Raw genomic sequence first — 25,796 nt, forward strand, 5'->3', positions numbered from 1 at the left:
ATGTGCCGCGACAGACCGCTCCACTGGAGGGATGGCCTCGTAGCCCTTCACTGCTCCTCCGTCAAGGGTAGTGAGGGGGGAAAAGCTCTCCAGGTAGCTTCTGGCAGTAAAAGGTGCCATCCACGACCTAGTAAGCTCTCCATGCACTTCGGGAAAGAAGGGCACTGGGGCGGCGGGCTGAGAACCAGCACAGCCGGGCTGAGCGGGACACGGTGGAGGGTTCCACTCGAGTCCGACAGCCTCAGCGGCCTGTTTGAGGATAGCTGACAACTGAGGATCTGGCTCAGGCAACGTTACACTTCCCGAAGGGAATAACGCAGCTGAGTCGTCATCTCCAAAGGTCAGCTCACCCTCCGATGCTGTAATTGGCATCCTGTCCCCTGGAGAAACCTCGAGTGAGACATCTGGTCGGTCCATTACAGAGGGACCAGTGCTCTCAACGGGGGGCTCCACCGGTATCAGTGTGATGGAGGAGTGAGGAGCACCCAGGGAGTGGTTACTGGGCGGAAACTCCATCACTGTTCTCTGATCACCCATCCCACACAGCACTCTGGGGTGGGGCGTGGTAATGGGGGCCCGTCAGAAGTCAGACAGGGAACAAGACCAACAGACAGGGAACGACCACATCCAGAAACGCACGGGCGGAATGACATCTTGAAAAAGATGCAAACGCACCCGTGTTGCTCTTTCAGGAAGTGAGAAACCTCTCACCAGTGCTGAAGCACACAGGGGAATGATCGCTGCAACACTGACAGGGATGGTGCAGCCTGTACCAGTGAAGAAATCACTCTTCTTGCCCTCAACCGGCTGTCAGACAAACAAACACAAACATAAAATGTGATGCTGTTAGAACAGCAGTTGAGAGCTCAGAGTTCGCGACCACCGCTGCTCACACTGTAGAAACATCAGCCTGGGAGAGACTTCCTGAAGAAACACCTACACACTCGCTCGTTGTAGAAAACAACACTCTTCAGAGACATCGACATAAAGAACGATCGGCTCTGAAGCGAAAGACAGGTGGTGCGTGCATCCGCTTCCGTATTTATACCCGCCTGGCGGGGCGGAGCGCGTGATGCAACTCACGCACGCCAATGCGCCCATTGGCTCGTTCTAACATGCTCGAAGATGACAGGCTCCCTAGTGTGATCCCATTCAGTCTACGTCTGACGTTCTCGACTGAAAGAGAACCTGTATAGAGAATCCTTTACAAATGCCCATTAAAAAAGTACACAGGTGATCTTCAGTGTAAAATATTGCACGGCACAGTTGCTGTTAATGCATTTGTGAATACTATTAATTCTAATGTGTCTGATGTGTGCCCCTTTCTGTAAAATAAGGGAAACGATTTTCACTGCTTTTTAGAATGTTTAAGATTGAAGAATTTGTTTAGTGTAGTTAAAATTATTATTTTTTTTTTTTTAACTTCTCCATTCAAAGCTTCACTCTTGGTCCATGTTATAGAGCGGCCCTAGGAAGTGAAAGTCAATTGCTAAACTTCTTGATTGGACAAGCTAAACAAGCTATTTATATTTCAAGGGGAAAAAAGTTAGAAGATATAGATGGTTTTTAAAAATTTGGTGAAAAGTCGGGTTCTGACTGATTTTAAGTTTTATAAGTTGGTTAATGATTATGAAGGTTTTTTGCAAAGGTGGGGATATAATGAAGCTATTTGCACAGTTGTGGATGGAATGTTGTTTTTTGCTTTGGTATTGGAATAAGTATTTGGGTGTAGAAGAAATAATGATATGTGGAATACAAAAATGTGACTATAATTTAAAATCTATGTGAAGTTCTTATGATCAAATAAAGTTGTTGTGAAACTCTCTCTCTCTCTCTCTCTCTCTCTCTCTCTCTCTCTCTCTCTCTCTCTCTGTATGTGTGTGTGTGTGTGTGTGTGTGTGTTACATAATACATCCAGTTGTTAGGGCTGAACTAATACATCCTGGTTCACTTTCTGATTCATATTTCAACAAATACAGTGTCAATAATACAGCTTAATGGGTTTATTAGTTATTGAGCACATGCTGTACATGTACTGTGTTGTAAGTCGCTTTGTATTTATTTCTTAAGCAGGAATTTATTCAAAGCAAAAAAAAGTAAAGCTGTAAATATGTAAATCTGGAAAACATCTGACTGTGAGTTTACTTACAGGTTTGTTGGAGCTCTCTTGTCACACTTCTTTCAACATGATGCACACGTGCAGAAGGACACAGAGCTGCAGCGTTGGATCAGTGAGATATTCACCAATGGCTTCCTGGGAAGAGATTCCTCAGGTCTGTTATCAGTCTGTTATCAGGGCTGTTGCAGTTGAAGATGCTGCAAGTGTGATTTCTGGTGGGATAGAAATGTGTCTAGACCAATGACTGCATTTCCAGTGGAATTGTTGCCATATTAGGACATTTACTCCAACAAAGGTTTCTTTTCTTTTTATTTTGTGTTCAGTTTAGTATTTGCACAGCATAAGATAGACATATTTGCTTTGAGGCACAACCTCTTTTGTAAACCCCACTGTAAATCAATGTTTTAATGCAGAATAATTGAACCAGGTCAATAGACAAAATTAGTTTGGTTTATGGCTCCACTCTCCATTTCATATTGTGTGTGTGTGAGTGAGTGAGTGAGTGAGTGAGTGAGTGAGTGAGTGAGTGAGTGAGTGTGTGAGTGTGTGCGCACATGTACAAACATCCTAAACTGAGTTCCTCACAGAAACAGCCTTTGATTCTTCTTCCCAGGAATACCATCATCTTTTCAGACACTGAAAGAGCTTATCAAGTTTGTCACCATGGTGATCTTCACTGAATCAGCCCAACATGCCGCTGTAAACAGTGGACAGGTCAGTTAGTACAAGTCACTTCACTTCCAATCACACAGAGCCATTAAAGCTGCAGTCCATGATCCTAATCTCATACACTTTTTCTCAAATCCAGTGAATTAATCCAGACATTCATCTAGCTGTACAGGGTGGGCCATTTATATGGATACACCGTAATAACATGGGAATGGTTGGTGATATTAAAGTCCTGTTTGTGGCACATTAGTATATGTCATGGTCACCACCCATCTTGAGGAGTTTGCCCCCTCACATATACTAATGTGCCACAAACAGGACTTTAATATCACCAACCATTCCCATGTTATTACGGTGTATCCATATAAATGGCCCACCCTGTACATTCAGTGTCTCGTGTTCATGTGTTTTGATTCATGTGTATAGTTCTGTTCTAGTGTTTTGCGGTCTGTGTGTTAAGCCGAGTGCACACTGCGATTTTGGCCACGATTAGGCCGTCTGAGACAAATTTAGCAAATCCTAAAAAATTCCTCTGATCCTTGGCTAAAATCAGAAGTCTTTGATTGTTAGTTTGACATGTTCACCGACAGCCGATTAATGACCTTTGCGGTTCCCGTGCCTGAGCTTGTTCCCATTCTTGAGATTCTTTTTTGTGAAGATTTGAGTTTGTTCTTGAAATTAAAGTTAAAGGGCCCTATCTTACACCCGGCGCAATGCAGCGCCAAGCGCGACAAGTGTTTTTTACTAGTTTCACTAGTTCGCCTGCCCATTCATCCTTAAAGGTTAATAGTAAACTAACTTGGCTTGCTGTCCTTGGAGGAGACTCGAACACGAGGCTTGGCTTGAGCTCCGAGTTAAATGAATCCCGTAGTTTGCCCGTAGATGGTCTGCTCGCGTGCTTTAACCTCGCGCACACACACACACAGCTTTAACCTCACACACGAGCAGATCCATTTCCTCTCTGGAGACGCATTTGGTCTTTCCACTATCAAATTCCGTCATGTAAATAGGGAATCAACCATGGCGCTAACGCAACTAGCATTTAAAGGGAATGGGAGATGAGACTCTGATTGGTTTATTGCACGTAAAGCCCAAAACACACCCATTACGCATTATGAGACAACCCTTTTATGGCGCTTTTCCACTGCATGGTACGATACGGCTCGGTTCGGTACGGCTCACTTATGGCACGTTTCCACTGCATGGTACGGTACGGTACGGCTCGCTTTAAATGGTACCACCTCTGTTGAGGTTCCAAGCATACTGTACCGATACTAAAATGGTTGCCAAGGAGAGGATGGGGCAACACGGAATGAAAAATGTGCATTTAATATGATGATGTCATGGCAGTAGAGACGGCAACTATAACGATAAGTCCCACCCACTTTGAAGCGGTACTAACTGCAGTGGGAAAGCAAGCGAGCTAAAGCGAACTGAACCGTGCAGTACCGAGTCAAGCCGTACCATGCAGTGGAAAAGTGAAGCGAGCCGAATCGTTCCGCGCCAAGTCGAACCGTACTGAGCCGAGCCGAACCGTACCCATGCAGTGGAAAAGCGCCATTAGACCATATGCCGGGAGCACCGACCATTTTTCCCGTCGTTAAACTAGCAAAAATGGATTCGGACATGCCCTAAGTGAACTTGCGCCCTTCGCTTTAGATCATGCGCTTAGATCGTTAAAATAGGGCCAGCAGCATGAAGGGGAGAGTTTTCATTTGATTGGCTCTTGAGCTTAAGTGTCAGAAACCTTTCACAAACCCATATTTGCAGACTCTGCTTTAAACTGTTTTCTGTTATTAACATTAGCTCAAGATACATTAACCCCCTAGGCAGTGGTTCTTTAAGTTTGGGGGTGCACAGATACTGCAGAGGGGTGCAGGAGATCAGCAGAAAAACAGAACACAGCCGTTACAGTGGCTTTCAATTGCGTGAAAAGCGTTTGGCACTCTGCCTTTATAAAGTGAACGAACGCTAATTCCACTGAATTGTTCTTCTTAAGACTGTTGACTTGTCACCAGATTTTCTTTAAAGTAAATAAGGGGTCATGACTAAAAAGTTTGAGAACGTACTCGGTTACTAACGTAACCTCGGTTCTCTCTAGAAGAGGGAACGAGTACTGCGTTGAAAACGCTACGGGAAAAGTCTCTTTTCACGAAACACTGAAGCAAAAATTATCCTTTAATTTTTCATATATGTAAAACGCGTTGCGGCAGCAGCAGACAGCTGAAGCAAGACGGCTTGTCTGCTCATTGGCTGCTCTGCGGCAACTGCATAAGCCTATCGAGCGCAGGCTGATGCAACATCAGACTAATGAGGGCGCTTCGCGCCCTCCTCGCCACTTCCCGCCGAGACGGGCGTGGCTTACCTCTATAAAAGGAGCTCGAGAAGGCTGATTCACTTGATTTTGATCGCCGAAGCGAACCAGAGTGAACCAAACGCACGGCAAGGGAACGCAGTACTCGTTCCCTCTTCTAGAGAGAACCGAGGTTACGTTAGTAACCGAGTACGTTCTCTTACGAGAGTTCTCTCGTACTGCGTTGAAAACGCTACGGGAACCCCTTGCAAAACGCCGTGCGTGCTGGGATAAGAACACTGATCACCGGAAGCTATTTCAGGCATACAGTGCATAATCACCAGATAGACTCACACAGAGTCAGGGAATAAAGGGGGGGAGCCTTAATTCCCTATATTGTAGCGTCCGCAGGCTTAACATGACCTCACAGGGAGAGTCTAAAGACAGGAGGGGTTTCCTCCGTCCTTATATAGACATGTCCACAGACGCGAATATGACATCACATAGCCAGGGTAGGGAGCCTGCACTAATGTGGGAAAACGTGGGTCTTACACAGTTCTGCCCAGTATAGTCGGTAGCGCATTGCGCCTGTAATTAGATTACACCGACAAAAGCTTAGCCTGTAAGGCGGGAACCTAGGTTATAAAACCTGATAAATGTAGACGGAGAGGCCCAGCCTGCCGCCGTACATATATCCTGTAAGGAAATCCCGCTGGACCAAGCCCACGAGGAGGCAACGCCTCTCGTAGAGTGCGCTCTGACTCCCAACGGGCATTGAATGCCCTTGGCAGTATAAGCCAGCGCTATGGCGTCAACTATCCATCTGGATAGACTTTGTTTCGAAACAGCCGTTCCTTTGGAACGTCCGCTGAACGAGACAAAGAGCTGCTCTGTCTGTCTAAAGGCAGCAGAGCGGGACATATAAGTTCTTAAAGCCCTAACAGGGCAAAGAAAACTCGAGTCCCCTTCCTCACTCGACGCCGGCAGGGCAGCCAGGGAAATGACCTGAGCCCGAAAAGGCGTGTTGAGGGATTTCGGCACATAGCCGTGCTTAGGTTTGAGTATGACTTTAGAGTCATTAGGACCAAACTCCAAGCATGTCGGGCTCACGGAGAGCGCGTGCAGATCGCCTATGCGCTTCACTGAAGCGAGAGCCATGAAAAACACTGTTCGAAAGACAAATGTTTGAGGCTGATTGACTGGATAGGCTCGAAAGGGGCACCTTTCATGGCCGCCAGGACCGTAGAAAGGTCCCACATAGGGACTGACGGAGGTCTGGGTGGATTCAGTCTCCTAGCTCCCCTGAGGAAGCGGATGACTAAATCATTCCTTCCTAGTGACTGACCCAGCGTTGAACCGGAGAACGCTGAAATAGCCGCCACATACACTTTGAGCGTGGAAGGGGATCTGCCCTTATCCAACAGCTCTTGTAGGAAGGAGAGAACCTCCGTTACCTCACATTCGAGGGGTGAAAGGCTCCGAGCTGTACACCAGCCGGAGAAAACCGACCACTTTGAAGCATAGAGTCGCCTGGTCGACGGCGCTCTAGCCTCCGTGATGGTATTCATGACTCCCTCTGCGAGACCAACGGGTATCCGTTGAGCGCCCACACATGAAGGGACCATAGTTCCGGGTGTGGGTGCCAGATCGAGCCCCTGGCCTGCGAGAGGAGATCTCTCCTCAACGGCACTGGCCATGGAGCGATGTCTGCTAACTGCATCAGAACTGGGAACCATGCCTGGTTCTTCCAGAACGGTGCTACAAGCAGCACTGGGCATTTCGTTTTCCTGACCCGTTCCAACACCTGAGGCAGGAGGGAGACGGGGGGAAAAGCATATAGCGGGCAGCGCGGCCACTTTTGGGACAGCGCGCTGTCGGTCTTTGAAAAGAATGCGGGGCAGTGAGGACACATTTATGTAGGACACCACTGCCATGTTGTCCGAATGGACTATGACGTGTTGGTCCTTGATGTGGGGACAAAAACGCGTCAGCGCGTTGTGCACTGCCAGCATTTCTAGGCAGTTTATGTGTCGGAGCTTTTCCCGTTCCGACCATAGGCCGAAGGACGGTCTGCCCTCGAGCAGCGCTCCCCATCCCGAGGTGGATGCGTCCGTAGACACCATCCTCACCCTCGAGGAAGTCCCCAGGCTTACACCTGATTGGTACCAGTCGTTCGCCATCCAAGGCACCAGGGCTGTGACACAGTCCTGATCGACCTTGAGGCGTAATGACCGGACACCCACGCTCTGCGCGGAACCCGCGCTTTCAACCAGAACTGCAGCGGGCGCATGCGGAGCAAGCCCAGCCGGAGAACTGACGATGCTGAGGCCATGAGACCCAGCATCCTTTGAAATTTTCTGAGCGGGGTGAAAGCGCCGCGGCGGAAAGACATCGCCGCGCGCTGAATGTTCAGCACGCGCTGTGGCGACAGCCGCGCTGTCATAGACTGTGAGTCCAGAACTATACCCAGAAACGGAATCGTTTGGCTGGGGTTCAGTGAACTCTTCGCCCAATTGACCGTGATACCAAGATTCTCCAGGTGATCGAGTAAAATGGCTCTGTGCTCTATGAGCTGAGATCGTGATTGGGCTAGGATCAACCAGTCGTCCAAATAGTTCAGCACTCGCATGCCTCTGAGTCTGAGAGGAGCGAGCGCTGCGTCCATGCATTTCGTAAATGTACGAGGTGCCAGGGACAAGCCGAAAGGCAGGACTGTATACTGGTATGTCTGACCCTCGAAGGCGAATCTCAAGAATCGCCTGTGATGTGACGCTATCTGTATTTGAAAATATGCGTCCTTCAGATCTATCGACATGAACCAGTCTTCTCGGCGAACATGCGCGAGAATTTTGCTGGTTGTGAGCATTTTGAAACGGCGTTCCACTAATACTCTGTTCAGTCGTCTTAGATCCAGAATGGGTCTGATACCGCCGTCCTTTTTGGGGACTAGAAAGTATCTGCTGTATACCCCCTGTTTGCTTTGAACTCGGGGAACAAGCTCTATCGCCCCTTTGCTTATCAGTTTTGATATTTCGGCGCGAAGTAGGTGTGCTACATACAGCGGAACCGAAGTTTCGACGCGCGCTGTGAAGCGCGGAGGGCGTCGACAAAACTGTAGCGAGAAGCCTCTCTTTATAATGCCTAAAGACCCAGTCCGAAACCCCTGGAAGCGCTGCCCATGCATCTGCATGGTTGGCTAAGGGCCGGATACAGAGCGCGCTCTGTTCGCCGTGCGACAGAGGTGCTATGGGGCTCACAAACATAGGCGTTATGCCTGCGGCATTTGAGGCGGGGGGCGCGCTTAATACAGCGGGCGGAGCGCTCGCCCTCGACCTTACAACAGTGTTTGGCTGAGTGAGGGGGGGGCTGCGCGAGTCCCGTGGGACTCATGTGTGCGAGTAGATGTGGGCTGTGAGCGGGCACATTTACTGCTTGGGGCGCGCTGCTTGTGTAAGCTTGTGAGCGGGCACAGTTACTGCAATGAGTGCACTGTCTGTCTGAGCAGAGTGAATGCACACAGGTTTCGTCTTCACAGAAACCACAAGGCATGCAGAACATAGTGTTTGTGGGCACTAGGCAGTGGGCACGTTCACTATGTTGCGTGCGTGATCGACCCGAGTCGAATATATGAGCGCGGGCCCTGTGTGAAGGGCTGTGCTAGTGTGTAGGGATGGGCACTAGCAGTGGGCATCTTCTCTACACATATAGCATCATTGGCCGTGCTCGTGGGCAGCAAAAAACACGTCTGCAGTTGCCTCTCGGGAACAAACAGAGTGATTTGCATTCGGCGGCATAAATATTTTCTGCCGGTCGGCCTGGGGTTTGAACCTCCGATCCCCCGCGCGCAAGTCTAAGAATCTACCACTGGACCACAGTGAAGATACATTGACCAAGTCAGCGCGAGTATTATCCGCACTGGCGTTTGCTTGTCAGGCATGTACCACGTGCTTGTGGGCAGCAAAAAACACGTCTGCAGTTGCCTCTCGGGGAACAAACAGAGTGATTTGCATTCGGCGGCATAAATATTTTCTGCCGGCCGGCCTGAGGTTCGAACCTCCGATCGCCCGCGCGCAAGTCTAAGGATCTACCACTGGACCACAGTGAAGATACATAGACAAAGTCAGCGCGAGTATTATCAACACTGGCGTTTGCTTGCAGGCGTGTACCACGTGCTCGTGGCCAGCAAAAAACACGTCTGCAGTTGCCTCTCGGGGAACAAACAGAGTGATTTGCATTCGGCGGCATAAATATTTTCTGCCGACCGGCCTGAGGTTCGAACCTCCGATCGCCCGCGCGCAAGTCTAAGGATCTACCACTGGACCACAGTGAAGATACATAGACAAAGTCAGCGCGAGTATTATCAACACTGGCGTTTGCTTGCAGGCGTGTACCACGTGCTCGTGGGCAGCAAAAAACACGTCTGCAGTTGCCTCTCAGGGAACAGACAGAGTGATTTGCATTTTCAGACGCCTGCAAAATGCCAGAATGTGAGAAGAGTGGAAATCGCCCAGTTTCAGCGGGGCTGAAAACACTCCATTCTCCTTTCGCCAGTGACGCGCGGGAACCGTAGAAACGGTGTTCGGTTGCAGGCAAGCGGGTACTACGCGCTCGCTGGCTGCAAAATGCATCTCTGCAGTCGCCTTCAGGGGACTTACAGAGCAAAGCATTGGCGGCATAAATATATATGCCGCTAGACCGGGATCCGAACCCCGGTCCCCCGCGTGGAGAACCTATTGGCGCTTTTCCACTGCACGGTACGGCTCGGCTCGGCTCGGTACGGTTCGTCTCGGCGCGGAACGGTTCGGCTCGCTTCGCTTTTCCACTGCGTGGTACGACTCGACTCGGTACGGCACGGTTCGGTTCGCTTTAGCTCGGTTGCTTTTCCACTGCAGTTAGTACCGCTTCAAAGTGGGTGGGACTGATCGTTAATAGTTGCCGCCTCTACTGTCATGACATCATCCTAAACGCGCCACATTTCAAATGCACAACACAGGAACAATGGAGCCTATCGAGGGGATGGTGTTCTTGATTCTCGGCATGTGGATGTTTTTAACTTCAAGACGGAGAAATGTGTTTAAAATGAGGCTGATGGCAGCAAAACAAATTACTGCAAAAAAAACCAAAAGAGTCTGGGAACTCTTACAACAAAGCGAAGATGACGACATCACTCGGTTTGCCCGACAGCGCACGAGGGTAAGCTAATCTTGCTTAGGATCTCAATCGCTATATTGTCACAAAGCATATAATGAATTTAGCTGCCAATTTTATGTATTAAAATGTGTACTCTGTGTATTTCAGATGTATCATATTTCGCAAAGTCGCCGCCACAGACCATCTGTTTGGACATTTAACAGAGCTTCTGAGTGGTGGGATGTGATTGTTCCTGGGTTTACAAACACGCAGTGGTTGGAGAACTTTAGGATGTCGGAAGAAACGTTTATTTACTTGTGCAACAAACTGCGTCCTGCGATGGAGAGACGGGACACAAACTTCCGCGTGTGTGTACCTCTAAAGAAGAGAGTAGCCATTGCACTGTGGAAACTTGCAACCGGCTCTGAGTACAGAAGTGTTGGACATCTTTTTGGAGCAAGCATTTCAACTGTGTGTCGGTGTGTTCAGGAGTTCTGTGCTGCAGCAGAGACGTTGTTGGTACCAGAACAAATTCGTTTTCCAGATCAGGAGAGGTTTAAAGAAATGGCTGCCTACGTTGAGAACAGATGGGGACTTCCACAGTGTATTGGTGCTATTGATGGATCACACATACCCATAATAGCACCACAAGACTATCACTGCGACTATTTCAACCGTAAAGGCTGGCACTCCATCATCCTTCAAGGTGTTGTGGATGGAAAGGGACTTTTCTGGAATGTGTTCACAGGACTCCCTGGAAGCCTGCATGATGCTCGGGTTTTGAGACTGTCCACACTGTGGGAGGTGGCAAGCCGTGGAAACCACATACCAGCTAGCACCAAAAACATTGCTGGGGTGAATGTTGGTTACTACATCCTTGGAGACTCTGCCTATCCCTTGCAGAACTGGCTATTAAAACCATTCATTGACACTGGACGGCTAACAGCGGAACAGCGGGTCTACAACATGAAAATCTCCAGAGCACGTGTAGTGGTTGAAAATGCTTTTGGTAGATTAAAAGGAAGATGGCGTTGCCTTATGAAAAGAAATGACTGTGCGGTCGACCTAGTGAAATCTATGGTGCTGACATGCTGTGCTCTACATAACCTTTGTGAGAGTCATGGAGAGGCCTATGAGAGTGCATGGGATCCACCTTCAGCAGCAGAGCCTGTGCTGGGACTGGCACAGCCTGTAGAGGAGGAGGGCAGGGATGTCCGTGAGGCTCTGATGCGTTACTTGAATAGTTGACCATGTCTGTTCTGTAAAGTGTGTTGTAAATAAACTTTTGTGCAGTATTTGAAAAAGTTTCCCTTGCATATTTATTTACCCATTTATTATAAATATAATATTAATAATAAATAGCATCATTATAAAGATGTAAGACTCCAGCTTTGATATTTGACCACTGTTTATGATAAATCTGCTTTGCAGTGACATTAAATTCTTAATTTATTCCAGGAGTGCAAAATTATTAATCTGTAACATTTGATATTTTGAATAGGTAATGCAGTCAATAATGCAGTCAATCATGTTTTCTCAGGTTTGTGTTCACTTACATGCAATATACAGCATTCATCAGGGCTCTTATTCAATTGTGTGCATATTTGGAGAAATAATTATCACATGTTCTTATAGATATTTTGTCATACAGAATAGCATTTTTGTTCATTTTATGTCCAAACACTATTTTAAACCACGAGCGGAATATGATACAAATACTCAATAGCGGTTTAAAGTGAGTTTTAGGTAAAAGTGTACTATTAATCTTTTAAATTGTGACATGTAGCTTGATGATACCTGTTGCTCTAATCCACATGCACCATTAAAAAGGAAAGTACATGTTTGACAAGTAAATTTTATTGAAGAAAAATGTAAACAGATCAAACGTTAAACAAAGTGCAAACGTATGTAGTGCAAAAAAATGTATATAAAGAAAATATAAAGACATATATAAAGACAAATTTAAAAGTAAAGAATGTACACCAAGCAAACTTTAAATGTGCAAATGTATGTAGTGCAAAAAAATAAATATAAATACGACATATATAAACAAATTTAAAAGTAAAAAATGTACACTAAGCAAACTTTAAACGTTGTGCACAAACGTATGTAGTATAAAAACATTCACAGGAAAAACAAGTTAAAAAAATAACTATTTCCGTGAAGTATGGACTAGGGAGGTTTTAGTCGGGCAGAGAGTTCTGTTCTTGTCGGTTCTGTCACTGTTCTGTTCGGTCACTCATCGCCTGTACAAGCATCCCCATGACGTTGAGAAAGGCTTGATTGAATGCAGCCGTTTGTGCATTTCCCTCCCTCCTTAAGGCCGCTTCCTGCTCCCTTGCTTGCCGGGCCTCATCTATTGCCATCTGCAAATGGAGCTCCCTCTGTGCACGGTTCAGTTCCTGCTGTTGAATATCAGCCACCTGCATCTCTCTTAAAACAGCAAGATGCTCCTGATGGTGCATGCTCCGTTTCCTCTTGCCTGGACACAAAGAAAGAAAAGTTATAATTGTGATTTTTTTTTCTAAAATGTTTTTCTAAAATCAAAAAAAAAAAATTGAGAGTAAAAATAAAGCTAACATTATCACATATCATCAATTAATCTATGAAAGAACTGTTCATTAACAACCCCATGATCTACAGTGTGAACTAATCAAAGTTACAGTAGCTAGCAATAATGTACAGTACCAGTCAAAAGTTTGGAAACACTACTATTTTTAATGTTTTTGAAAGAAGTCTCTTATGCTCATCAAGCCTGCAGTTAAAAAAAAAAAAAAAAAAAAAAAAAAAGTTATATTATGAAATATTATTACAATTTAAAATAATGGTTCTCTTTTTTAATATACTTTAAAATGTAATTTATTTTTGTGATGCAAAGCTGAATTTTCATCAGCAAGTACTCCAGTCTTTGGTGTCTTATGATCCTTCAGAAATCATTCTAATATGATAATTTATGATCAATGTTGGAAACAGTTGTGCTGCTTAATATTTTTTTTATAACCTGAGATACTTTTTTCAGGATTATTTGATGAATAAAAAGTTAAAAAGAACTGTATTTATTTATAATAGAAATCTTTTGTAACAATATACACTACTGTTCAAAAGTTTGGGAACAATAACTATTTTTTTTTTAAAGAAATTAGTACTTTAATTCAACAAGGATGCGTTAAATTGATAAAAGGTGATGGTAACGATTTATATTGTTAGAAATGTTTTTATTTTGAATAAATGCTGTTTTTATGAATAAATGCTGTTAATGTTTTACTCATCAATGAATCCTGAAAAAAGTATTCCAAAAAAATATATTAAACAGTTTCCATTATGGATAATAACTGAGTATCAAATTATCATATTAGAATGATTTCTGAAGGATCATAAGACACCAAAGACTGGAGTACTTGCTGATGAAAATTCAGCTTTGCATCACAAAAATAACTTACATTTTTAAATATATTAAAAAAGAGAACCATTATTTTAAATTGTAATAATAATTTATATTACTGGATTTTTTTTTTTTTTTTTTAACTGCAGGCTTGATGAGCATAAGAGACTTCTTTCAAAAGCATTAAAAATAGTAGTGTTTCCAAACTTTTGACTGGTACTGTATTTATTGTGAGCAACAGGAATTCATGATATATCCAATTTTAGTGCAGGCTTTCAAAACGACATAAGAAAAGGATTAGGTAAGCTTAGTCTACTCTAAATATATGATTTGTAACAGTAAGTGTTTTAGTCATATTTCATACCTGGTACCACACGCTCTGGTGTCCTGCTGCTGCTGCTGCTGCTGGAGGTTGCTGGTGTCGACGGTCGTGCTGGTGTCGACGCTGCTATCACCAGTTGGGACGTTGAGGCATCACTGCACGGAGAAAGTGCTAACGAGTCAATCGTAGACAGTGCATCTGAAACAAAAAGTTTGTACAATGTTTGTTAATGCACAAATTACAGCAACACAAATCAAACTAGCAACAATAACAAATCCAGAACAGAATTGAATAGGCATACATGTAAAAAAAAACGAAATAAAGCTTTACAGTATATAGATGGTCAGTAAAGTGAAGCTTTCAAACTTAATATATTGTACACAACGTTACGTACCATCCTCGATTGTGTTGTCCAACAACGAGGTGGCCGAGTCCAGGGCACCCTCTCTCCCATTGCTCGCAGGTCGACTTCCGTAGATAGCGTCCATTTGGTCGAACCACTTCCACGTTCTTCTGTTTGCACCACTCCGGCCGTTGTGATCCTTTATGGCTCGGTAGTCACTTTTTAGTTTTTTTAATTTGTCCCTACACTGTTTGTAGGTCCGGTGGTAGCCGTGTGCGGCTAAGAGCTGTGCTACTTCTTGGAACACTTTTTCATTCCGTGTCGCCCCATCCAGCTCTCGCTGGATCCGCTCCTCGGCAACCAATGAGAGGAACGTCTGAACCTCGTCCACTGACCACGATTCAGCCATTTCTTTTTTAATTTTTTTACTTCTTTTGTCAAGTAAATACTCTAAAAACAGGTGCTACCGCGTTGGCTGTTGTCTGGCTATTTAAATCTAGCGGGTGTAGTGTCTCGTGTCGCAAATACAATGACGCTGGTAGTGACGATTCTGTCTGACCAATCAGTGATCTGCAGTGTTTTCACGTCACATTTTAGTATCGGTACGGTACGCTTGGAACCTCAACAGAGGTGGTACCATTTAAAGCGAGCCGAAGACCAACGGTGGGACTAAGAACACTCTTTTCTCCTTCGCCGGTGAATGACGCGTGCAGAGGCAGGGTAGCTTTTCTTGTAACGTAAAGAAAAACTAATCCCGCCCTCCGCTTCCAGGAAGGGCAGCCTCGGAAGGATGCCCGGTGAGTCCTCAGAGTCACCGTAGGCAATTGGCTCGGAGTGAAGGCGTTCGCCGTCAACGAGCGCGAGCACTGCATGAGAAGGCATCTTGAAAAAGACGCAGCTCTTTTAGGGGTGTGTGTTGCAAAGCGAACACACACACACACACAATAACAAGAATGTAAAGGATATGGCGTCGGAAAGCGCAGCAGGTACGGCGGTAGAAGGCGGCGTTGGCCAGCGGCTTCAAGGGCTCGTCCCGCTGAAGTGCTTGCATCAGACGACGCGTGCTTCCTCGTGATCCAGCGATGCGTGCGCTTCGCTGAAGAGATTAAAATCAAGTGAATCAGCCTTCTCGAGATCCTTTTATAGAGGTAAGCCACGCCCGTCTCGGCGGGAAGTGGCGAGGAGGGCGCGAAGCGCCCTCATTGGTCTGATGTTGCATCAGCCTGCGCTCGATAGGCTTATGCAGTTGCCGCAGAGCAGCCAATGAGCAGACAAGCCGTCTTGCTTCAGCTGTCTGCTGCTGCCGCAACGCGTTTTACATATATGAAAAATTAAAGGATAATTTTTGCTTCAGTGTTTCGTGAAAAGAGACTTTTCCCGTAGCGTTTTCAACGCAGTACGAGAGAACTCTCGTAAGAGAACCACTGCCCTAGAGCAAGTAACCCAGGACGACAAGAAAAACCTGTCCATATCCACTTTTCATGACCTAAGTAATGTTAATTATGTGCTCTTGTTATTCTTTATGAATATTTGGCTTATATATCACATTTTACACCAATTCTTTATCCCCAGTTTGACTTGGGCGGCTGGATGCCTAACTACCCCACTGCCCTCAGAAAGCCCCCTCCCAAGGAGAAAGGCCGGACCACTGAGGACATGATCCTGGAGACCCTGCCTGATGTGAGAACGACGGTGCATGGGATGGCTGTCCTGAAACTCCTGAGCAAGGACTCTGCAGACCATGTGAGTTTGTACATTTTAGATTTTCCTTTATTTGTCCTCAAGAGGAAATTTGTTTCCACCATAGGTGCGTACATAATACAAATACAAACACACATAACATATTAACAACATAATCAAACCATAATCCTGCATACCTGACACATCAATGGCCCATTACCTATGTACCGTATTTAGAGCTCGTGTAGATACAGGAACAAAACTCTTACTAAACTTGGCCTTTCTACACATCGGTAACCTATACCTACGGCCAGAAGGCAAAAGGATAAAATATTTATAAAGTGGGTGTTCTGAATCATTTAAGATTTTTTGTGCCTTTCGCAATATGAGTGTTGAGACAATATCCGATAGAGAAGGGGTAGTGATGCCAATAATTTTACTTGCTAAATGAGTTATATTTAAGAATTTGTTCTTATTGATAACTGTAAGCATATGGAAAAAACAAATGGCACCATAAGTAAGAACTGGCTCGATAATACTGCGATACAGAAGCAGAAGAAGACGTGGCTGAACAGACAAGTGCCTAAGTTTACGAATAGCTGTCAGTCTTTGTTGACAGCGTTTGTAAACCCCTAGAGTGTGCTGATTGAAATCGAGATTTTGATCCAAAATAATGCCAAGATATTTAAAATGCTCTATTCTCTCTACTATCTCTCCATTAATGATAATGCTAGAAGCATGGATCTGTGTTTTTGATGTGCTAAAGACCAGTTCCTTTGTCTTAAGAATATTAAGGTGCAGAAAGTTATCCTCACACCATGTGCTAAAATGTGCTGTAGAACGTTGATAGTCCAAAAAAGAGTCATTGTCCTCATTAAGCAGAGCAAGAATGGCTGTATCATCTGCATATTTAAAATAATGAGTAGTTGAAAATTGACTCTGACAGTCATTTGTGTAGAGAATAAAAAGGAATGGGCTAAGTACGCACCCCTGAGGGGCGCCGGTGTTAAGGACAATGGTTGTTGATAATGCACTGCCCACTTTAACCACTTGGGGCCTATTAGAAAGAAAATTGTGGATCCAATATATTAGAGATGATGGGACTTGCATACTCTGTAGTTTCTTTATCATCTGATGACGCTGAATCGAGTTAAAAGCGGAACTAAAGTCAATAAAGAGAAGTCTGGCATAATTCCCAGAGATGTCCAGGTGTTGAAGTAGACAATGTAAGAGACAGGCCACTGCATCATCAGTACCTCTCTTCTGCTTATATGCAAATTGTAAACAATCTAGAGATGGTGTAACGTATGGGAGCATAATGTTTTTGACGATTTTCTCAAAACATTTCATTATAATAGAGATTAATGATACAGGCCTGTAATGATTTAACTCGGATGGATGCGGTTTTTTTGGAACAGGAATAACAATCGATGATTTCCATTTGACAGGTATTGTTGAAGTACAGAGTGAGCGAAGGAAGAGAGAATGAAGAATAGGGGTTAGTTCCAGGGAACAGCTTTTCAAGACCCGACCCAGAATACCATCTGGCCCAGGAGCTTTATTTGGTTTGCACTTAATGAGCTGGAAATAGACATCCTGCCTGGTTAGAAGGGACTCATAGTTCAACTCTTGAAAGGGCAAAGAATCCAAAAGGCTATCACACTCTGCTGAGAAGTCAGAGGTGTCAAAACGGGCATAAAAATTATTAAGATTACTTGCAAAGGTGGTAGGATCTGAAACATAAGTAGTTGTTTAGAGGCTTGTCCAGTAAGGGTCCTCACAAGTTGGAGCAGGGCACATGTTAAAATACTGCAATTCAATTTTGCTGTGAAAAAATGAACAATTAAATGGTGTTCTTGTGTATGCCATCATATTACTCTGGATGACAATGGCTTACTTACACTGCTTTCATTCCTCTAGTTTGCATTACCTGACTGTTACATTACAAAAGAGATTTTGCAAACTGTAAGCATAGTGTTGCAGTGGGCTCTTATAGAATATTAGTGTGCTGTCATACGCACTGTGTTAAACATTGTTATGAACATGTTTCTTATCAACATGTTATTTACGATTACAATCTTGATACCCTGTCCATAGTACCCTCTGGGACATTTCCCTGAAAAACTGTTTGATGAAGAAGTCCATTGCAAGCTCATTGAAGATTTTCAAAAGGATCTGAGGGAGTTGTCAGATCTCATCGAGAAGCGGAACAAGAAGTTGGAGCTTCCCTACACCTATCTGAACCCCAAAAATGTGGACAACAGTGTAGCCATTTGAAAGGATACAGTAGTCCTTAATACATGTGTCTTTCTATTACTATCTTAGTCCATAAAAATAAAGACTAAAGCAAAAATAAATCAAAGTGAGTCATGGATGTTGCCTTTCAGAGAAAATAAAAAAGAATGTGAAAGGCACTGTGTGGTGCATTAATGTGTGGTGCATTTTTTTTTTACTTGTGGATTATGATATACGTTTTTACAGCTGTGGTGCCACCTAGTGACATTAATCAGTACAATCCTGCAATGTTAAACATTGCATATGTGGCAGGGTCGTCAGGTAATGGGGAAAATAGAGACCCCAGAACTATACTTAACACAGGACTACACCACCGGGAAATATCAGCCCTACACAGGGGGGCACACAGGTTCATTACCAATATGTGGGCAAGTAGAGAGACTGGCAAGGGAGTACGATGGGGTAATTTTATTAAAGTATACAAAATATTAAAAGCGGTCAATACATTAATCTTACAAGGGGTCAATATTCACAAGCCACAAAAAATGAACAAACGACGAGTGTACACTTCATCCACACATAAAACAATTTATAATTCCATCATCTTTTCAGACTGTGAAAGAGCTTGTCACGTTTGTCACCATGGTGATCTTCATTGCATCAGTCCAACATGCCACAGTTAGTAAACCCATGCCACAGAAGGCCATACTGGAAAAGGAAACTGCCTTGTGTAGAACCAATAAGCTAAGCCAATACAGAGTCATCTGGGTTTTAAAGTGGAGAGGTTGAAAATGTCATCACAATCCAAAGTGTCTGTTAGTTCTCATTCTCTTTAGTCCTTCAGACATGTTTTTATAAAGAAAAAAGGTCAAAGATAGCTTTTTAGCCATAGTTACACTTATCAATTGATAAGCAGCTGCTACGCTAAACTGACAGAACTGCACAGGTACAAAGATACAAGGGATTTAGGGGGATCTATTAGAATAAATGGAATATAGTATTCATTGTTTTCATGCCTCCTCTTCCTGCCCCTGCTCTCCACTGCACATTCACTGAAGCTAACGTTAATATTTTGCAAGGCACTGGCAATTTTTCAATCTGATCTTTTGCACTCTCTTTTTGGGACCTTTATTTTTTTATTACCTTTATTTTCTAACGTTTTAACCCTCTAAGCGCCAAAGTCGCAAAACTGCGACAAGACGTCATACTTGATAAAACAGGCTGTAGATCCTAATATGGTGTAATATCTCATTTGTATTCCCTACCACTAGATGGCAGACATGTAATACTTTGATTCAAGACCAAAATTACGTCATGTTCCTATTCAAAGTGTTGGAGAAAACAGCAGAGCAAGTGAGCGATCGTGTCATTGATGCGGAAGCAGTTTAGTTCAGAGCGTCTGAGTAAATTGTGAGATTAGTGAGAGAAAATTGTCAAATGGCTATTAAAAACTTGTACCATGAGGATGTGTTGCAAATGTTATTCGCTGATTCTGACTCTGAAGGGGAATATCTGCCTTTTGGAAATGACGATCGGCCGTCTAATGATCGCGCTTCTCCCGGTACATCTTTGCCGCGCAATGGTGTCGCCCGCGCCTCTCCCGGTACAACTTTGCTGCACAATGGTGCCACGCGCGCTTCTCCCGGTACATCTTTGCCGCGCAATGGTGTCCCCCGCGCCTCTCCCGGTACAACTTTGCCGCACAAAGGTGCCGCGCGCGCTTCTCCCGGCAAAGTATTGTAATATAGTAATAATTTAGTACTTTCTCCTGTTATTGTTGGTTTCCTCTTTTCCGATCATTTGGAATTAGGATAAAAAAATAAAAAATAAAAAAGCATGTAAATAAATTCCAACATCAATTCAATATCTACTATTTCCTGAATATTACTGATGAACTGATCAAAAAGTAGGCTACTGTTCACATGCGTTTTACTACTATATAGTATAGTAATAATTTAGTACTTTCACCTGTTATTGTTGGTTTCCTCTTTTCTCAACATTTGGAATGAGGATAAAAAAATAAAAATAAAACATGCAAATAAGTTCAAACATAAGTTCAATATCTACTATTTCCTGAATATTATGAAATTCAAGAGGGCCGCCCCCTGATGACGTCATAATATGCAAATTAGATGAGTATATTTACACCCCATATAAACTTTCAGTCATCCCAAACATTTTTCTAATTTACAGTAGACCTCTATCTTTAAGCCCTTTCAAGCCACAAGCTTTTGAAATTTTGATGTCAAAATCCAGCATTTTTTCAAAAAAAAACCTTGACGCCTAAAGGGTTAATAGCTTCTTGCTTTTTTATTATTTCCGCCTGACATGGACCGACTGATCCACTTGACAGGGTAGGGAGAGGAGACGACACTAGCACTTCCTGCACTTGCCTTACAGTATAGGTAGCCTACACTAAAAGTCACTAAACGAAATGAGTTCATTTAACTTATTTAAAAAAAAAAGTTCATTTCATTTCATTAATAAAAAATGTAATATTAACTCAAAAACTGCAATGCATTAAGCAGAACTTACACTGAATAAGTTATGAATAACCTAGTTGTAGAAAATCCTGCTGTGATCTGATTGGCTGACTGAGTCTTGATAAAGAGCACCTGTGGCCCTTACTAATTATGTTTCAGTCTCCTCTTGTTTGAACCAAAAAGCTGTTGTTCAGACATGGCTTGTGTGGAATTGTTGCGTTGTTGACCATGTAAGTTTCCTTTTTGATTGTTTAGTTTAAAGGATTATGTGTTTGATATGATATATTGAATTCTAGTTATGTTTAGTAGCTCTTTAATGTTATACTCATTTTATTGTTAAAGATGATTTCAGATGTATGTGTAACAGTGTTGTCTCTGTGTTGTGTGTTGAAATCAGATGGACACCAAATCGCACTTTAAGATGTTTATTCTGTTGACAGTGAATATAGAACAGCGGTGATCAGTTTCAGGAATCACCCTCGTGCATTCGCAGCCATTCTCACTCTCGACTGGCGCGAGTCTAAATGACTCTTTTACATAAACTACATAATAAACAGTAATTAATAACACATTTGAAACTGGTCTGTACCTGTTGACAGTGAATATAGAACAGCGGTGATCAGTTTCAGGAATCACCCTCGTGCATTCTATTGGAAGTGAACATTAAACTTGATATTACAATACATATAACAGTGACACAAACCCAAATCATACAACATACTTATAAACACACGTATAACTCAGTATTATCCCCTAAAATGGTTATATAATTACTCATATATTTAACACACGGAGCACTCACTCACCGCGGCCATTCTCACTCTCACCTGACGCGAGTGTAAATCAAATCAAATCAAGTATATTTGTATAGCGCTTTTTACAATACAGATTGTATCAAAGCAGCTTCACAGTATTAAAATAAAATAATACAAAAAAGTTTGTTTCTAGTGGAATTTATTGATTGATAGAATAAAATTAAATATCCCCAAAATATCCCCAACTGAGCAAGCCAAAGGCAACAGTGGCAAGGAACCGAAAAACTCCATCAAGTGACCTAATGGTGTCCTAAAACTCCATCAGGTGACCTAATGGAGAAAAAAAAAAACCTTGGGAGAACCCAGGCTCAGTCGGGGGCCAGTTCTCCTCTGGCATTTATGACTAGAGGCCGGATTGTAGTTTGAAACTGTGAGATTAACAATATTATATGAATGCCTGGCTGAAAAGATGCGTCTTTAATCTAGTTTTAAACTGGGAGAGTGAGTCCGAGTAACGAACAGTATCAGGAAGGCTATTCCAGAGTTTTGGAGCCAAATGTGAAAATGCTCTCCCTCCTTTGGTTGATCTGGATATCCTAGGTATGACCAAAAGCCTTGAATTTATTGATCTTAAAGAGCGCGATGGATTATAGGGTGATAGAAGATCCGTTAAATAGACAGGAGCTAAGCCGTTTAGGGCTTTATAAGTCAGTAGCAATACCTTATAATTAATACGGAACTTTATAGGTAGCCAATGTAGTGATGATAAAATCGGTGTTATATGATCATATTTTCTTGATCTAGTAAGAACTCTAGCGGCTGCATTTTGGACTAACTGTAGCTTGTTTATTGAGGATGCAGGACAACCGGCTAATAAAGCATTACAGTAATCTAGTCTCGAGGTCATGAATGCATGAACTAACTTTTCTGCATCAGAAACTGATAGCATATTACGTAGCTTAGCAATGTTTCTAAGGTGGAAAAAGGCTGTTTTTGTAACATACGAAATATGATTTTCAAAAGACAGGTTACAATCGAGTATAACACCCAGGTCTTTTACTGTAGAGGATAAAGTAACAGGACATCCTACGATGTCAAAGTTGTATTGTGAGAGGTTCTGTGGGCGGTTTTTTGAACCGATAAGTATTACCTTTGTCTTGTCTGGATTTAATAAAAGAAAATTACGCGTCATCCAATCTTTTATATCTTTAACACACTCTGTCAATTTGGATAAATTAGCGTTTTCATCCGGCCGTGATGAAATATATATTTGAGTGTCATCAGCATAACAATGGAAACTAATTCCATGTTTCCTTATAATATTTCCAAGTGGCATCATATATATTGAGAATAACAGAGGGCCTAACACAGATCCCTGCGGCACTCCATAGTTTACTGGAGTTATGATCGATTTTTCTCCATTTAAATAGACAAAATGGTAGCGGTCAGATAAGTATGATCTAAACCAGCTTAATCCTTGTCCTTGAACACCAGTATAATTTTGTAGTCGATCTAAGAGTATTGTAAGATCTATAGTATCGAACGCAGCACTTAGATCAAGTAAAACTAGTATTGAGATACAGCCTTGGTCAGAAGCTAAGAGTAAATCATTTGTGATTTTAACGAGCGCAGTTTCAGTGCTATGATGCGGCCTGATACCAGACTGAAACTTTTCATAGATATCATTTTCTTGCAAGAAAGAGCCCAGTTGAGTGGACACAACTTTTTCTAGTATTTTAGACATAAAAGGTAGATTTGAAATGGGTCTATAATTTGCTAGATTATTATGATCTAATTGTGGTTTCTTAATGAGAGGTTTTATCACTGCCAGTTTAAATGTTCTTGGAACATGACCTAAAGATAAAGACGAGTTAATAATATTGAGGAGAGGCTCTTCCACTACAGGTAACACTTCCTTCAGTAGTTTAGTTGGTATAGGATCTAATAAACATGTTGTTGTTTTAGATGAAGTGATAAGTTTATTTAACTCTTTTTGTTCTATAGTTGTAAAGCACTGTAATTGTTCTTGCGGGGGGAAAATTGAGGCTGAATTATAAGGCGCGATTGAGGATTGAACGTTTACAATTGTGGTTCTGATGTTTTCTATTTTCTCAGTGAAGAAGTTCATGAAATCATTACTACTAAACTGTAACGGGATATTTTGTTCGGGTGACGTCTGTTTATTTGTTAGTCTAGCCACGGTGTTAAATAAAAACCTAGGATTGTTTTGGTTGTTTTCTATTAGTTTGCGGAGATGCTCAGCCCTGGCCGCTTTTAGGGCCTTTTTATAACGTGACATACTGTCTTTCCACGCGATTCTAAAGACCTCTAAATTAGTTTGTTTCCATTTACGCTCTAAATTACGGGTTTCTCTCTTTAGAACATGCGTAGTATTATTGTACCATGGTGCTTTAATTTTCTCTGTAACCTTTTTTAATCTAACGGGTGCAACAACATCCAATGTTCTAGAGAGAATGGTGCTCATAGTGCTAGTTAGTTCTTCTAGTTCATCTGTTTGTTTGGGTTCAGGCAGCAGCTGAGACAGATCAGACAAGCAACTCTAAATGACTCTACCCGAACCAGTTCATAATTCTACCAGATCTGGGCGGAGAGTGCAATTAAAGGTCCCGTTCTTCGTGATCCCATGTTTCAAACTTTAGTTAGTGTGTAATGTTGCTGTTAGAGCATAAATAATATCTGTAAAATTATAAAGCTCAAAGTTCAATGCCAAGCGAGATATTTTATTTAACAGAAGTCGACTACAGTGAACGGCTCGTTTGGACTACATCCCTCTACTTCCTTCATTAATGATGTCACTAGAACCGTTTTTTAACTAACCTCCGCCCACAGGATGCTCCCTCAACCGAAATTCGTTTACGTACTTGCGCACTTCTTATAACTTACTGTGTTTACTCCGCTCTTACGGTGATTTTCTGAAGTAAAACTGACGCTTCATCTTTTGTGTGATGTACAATAAACTTTATTAAACTCATCAGTATATGTTTGATCATCATTCAGACAGCAGACTTGTAGGCCATTAATATATAATGGATACATACAAGCAGATGACAAATACGTTATAATAACCGTAATTAAACTACTAAACTATACCTGTTTCATCTCTATACAGCACTCTGACTCGGTAGGCATTATTGTCCGACTCGAAATGAACACCGTTACTGAGAGTTTCTGATATTATCATCATTCCGTGAGGTGATATTATCCTGAGAGACTGAGCGTGAGCTCGTGAAGCTCCGCCCCCTGGGTCGTGCAGCAGCAGCTTATTTGCATTTAAAGGGCACACACTAAAACAGCACGTTTTTCTGAGGCCCAAAAAATGACAATTTAAACATGCTGTAAAAAATGATCTGTTGGGTATTTTGAGCTGAAACTTCACATACACACTCTGGGGACATCAGAGACTTATTTTACATCTTGTGAAAAGGGGCATAATACGGGACCTTTAAAGGGGCCATACATGAAAATAACTGTAGCAAGTGGAAACACATATTCGACCTGTTACACTCCCCCCTGCTGAATTCCACTCGCTTCTGCACAGAATAGCACCAAAATAATGACCAAAATTACATCAGGTACAGAACCTCAAGAACCATATACATTAATAAGAGAGAGAAGAAGAAGAAAAAGAAAAAAAAACATAGAAAGTGTTCAAAATTTCATGAAATTGTCAGTTCAATTCAGTGTAAACACTATTCCCCCACAGGAATTAAAGTGAAAAGAGGGGGTGGCCAATCCCCTAGACACTCTTAGAAAAACATGCCCATTACATGTTAGCTAAACAATGACAATTCATACATTTGAACACACAAGTTGCTCAGCAGCGAGACGTCACTCCAGTCTCAAATTAATAGATCACAATCTCTTAAAATAACCAAAATACATCAATATAAACATCACAGTAACATTTGCATTAACTAATACCGCAAAATGTTTACCAGAAAGAAGAGAAGAAAAGAAAAAGATGAGTTAACATACAAAACTCAAGCAACATACTCATGTTTACCCCAGAACTTTTTGCTGGTTCATTATCTCAATGAATCTCGTCACTGGTTTAAACAATCTACCAGCCCTGGATCTCACACGACTTAGTGAACTTCCAGCAGGGAAGTCATGAACACTGATATTTGACACTGAATTGTTTTCCTCAAAACGACCACCAATAGGCATTGAAACACTCAAAGAAACAGAAGCAGATTTATCAACTTGCTCTGCAGAGGATTCAGGTACATTCCTGTCCATACTCTCAACATCCTCATTACTCTCTGGTCCCAGCTGGGTAGTGGTAGAGCTGTCAATCACATTATGGTCTAATTCATTAGCCTGAGTGGCATCCACAGCCTGTGTCGGTTCAAAAACATCTGTAG

The 25,796-nt window shown here is 42.8% G+C and overlaps 1 protein-coding gene across 1 annotated transcript; it reads left to right on the top strand.

Annotated features, from left to right (window-relative positions):
- Positions 1–568: 568 nt before the first annotated feature.
- LOC311077156 (hydroperoxide isomerase ALOXE3-like) lies at positions 569–18,362 on the top strand (the record flags this gene model as incomplete). The annotated part of the gene is made up of 6 exons (XM_084138964.1): positions 569–578; positions 693–837; positions 2,152–2,273; positions 2,733–2,833; positions 15,831–16,001; positions 18,036–18,362. The coding sequence occupies 6 exons, from the start codon at positions 569–571 to the stop codon at positions 18,213–18,215; spliced, it is 729 nt and encodes a 242-aa protein (XP_083995090.1). The 3' UTR covers positions 18,216–18,362.
- Between the last annotated feature and the right edge of the window lie 7,434 nt (positions 18,363–25,796).

Source organism: Abramis brama (genome assembly GCF_963993115.1).
Source record: "Abramis brama genome assembly, contig: SCAFFOLD_52, whole genome shotgun sequence".
NCBI classification, from domain to species: domain Eukaryota; kingdom Metazoa; phylum Chordata; class Actinopteri; order Cypriniformes; family Leuciscidae; genus Abramis; species Abramis brama.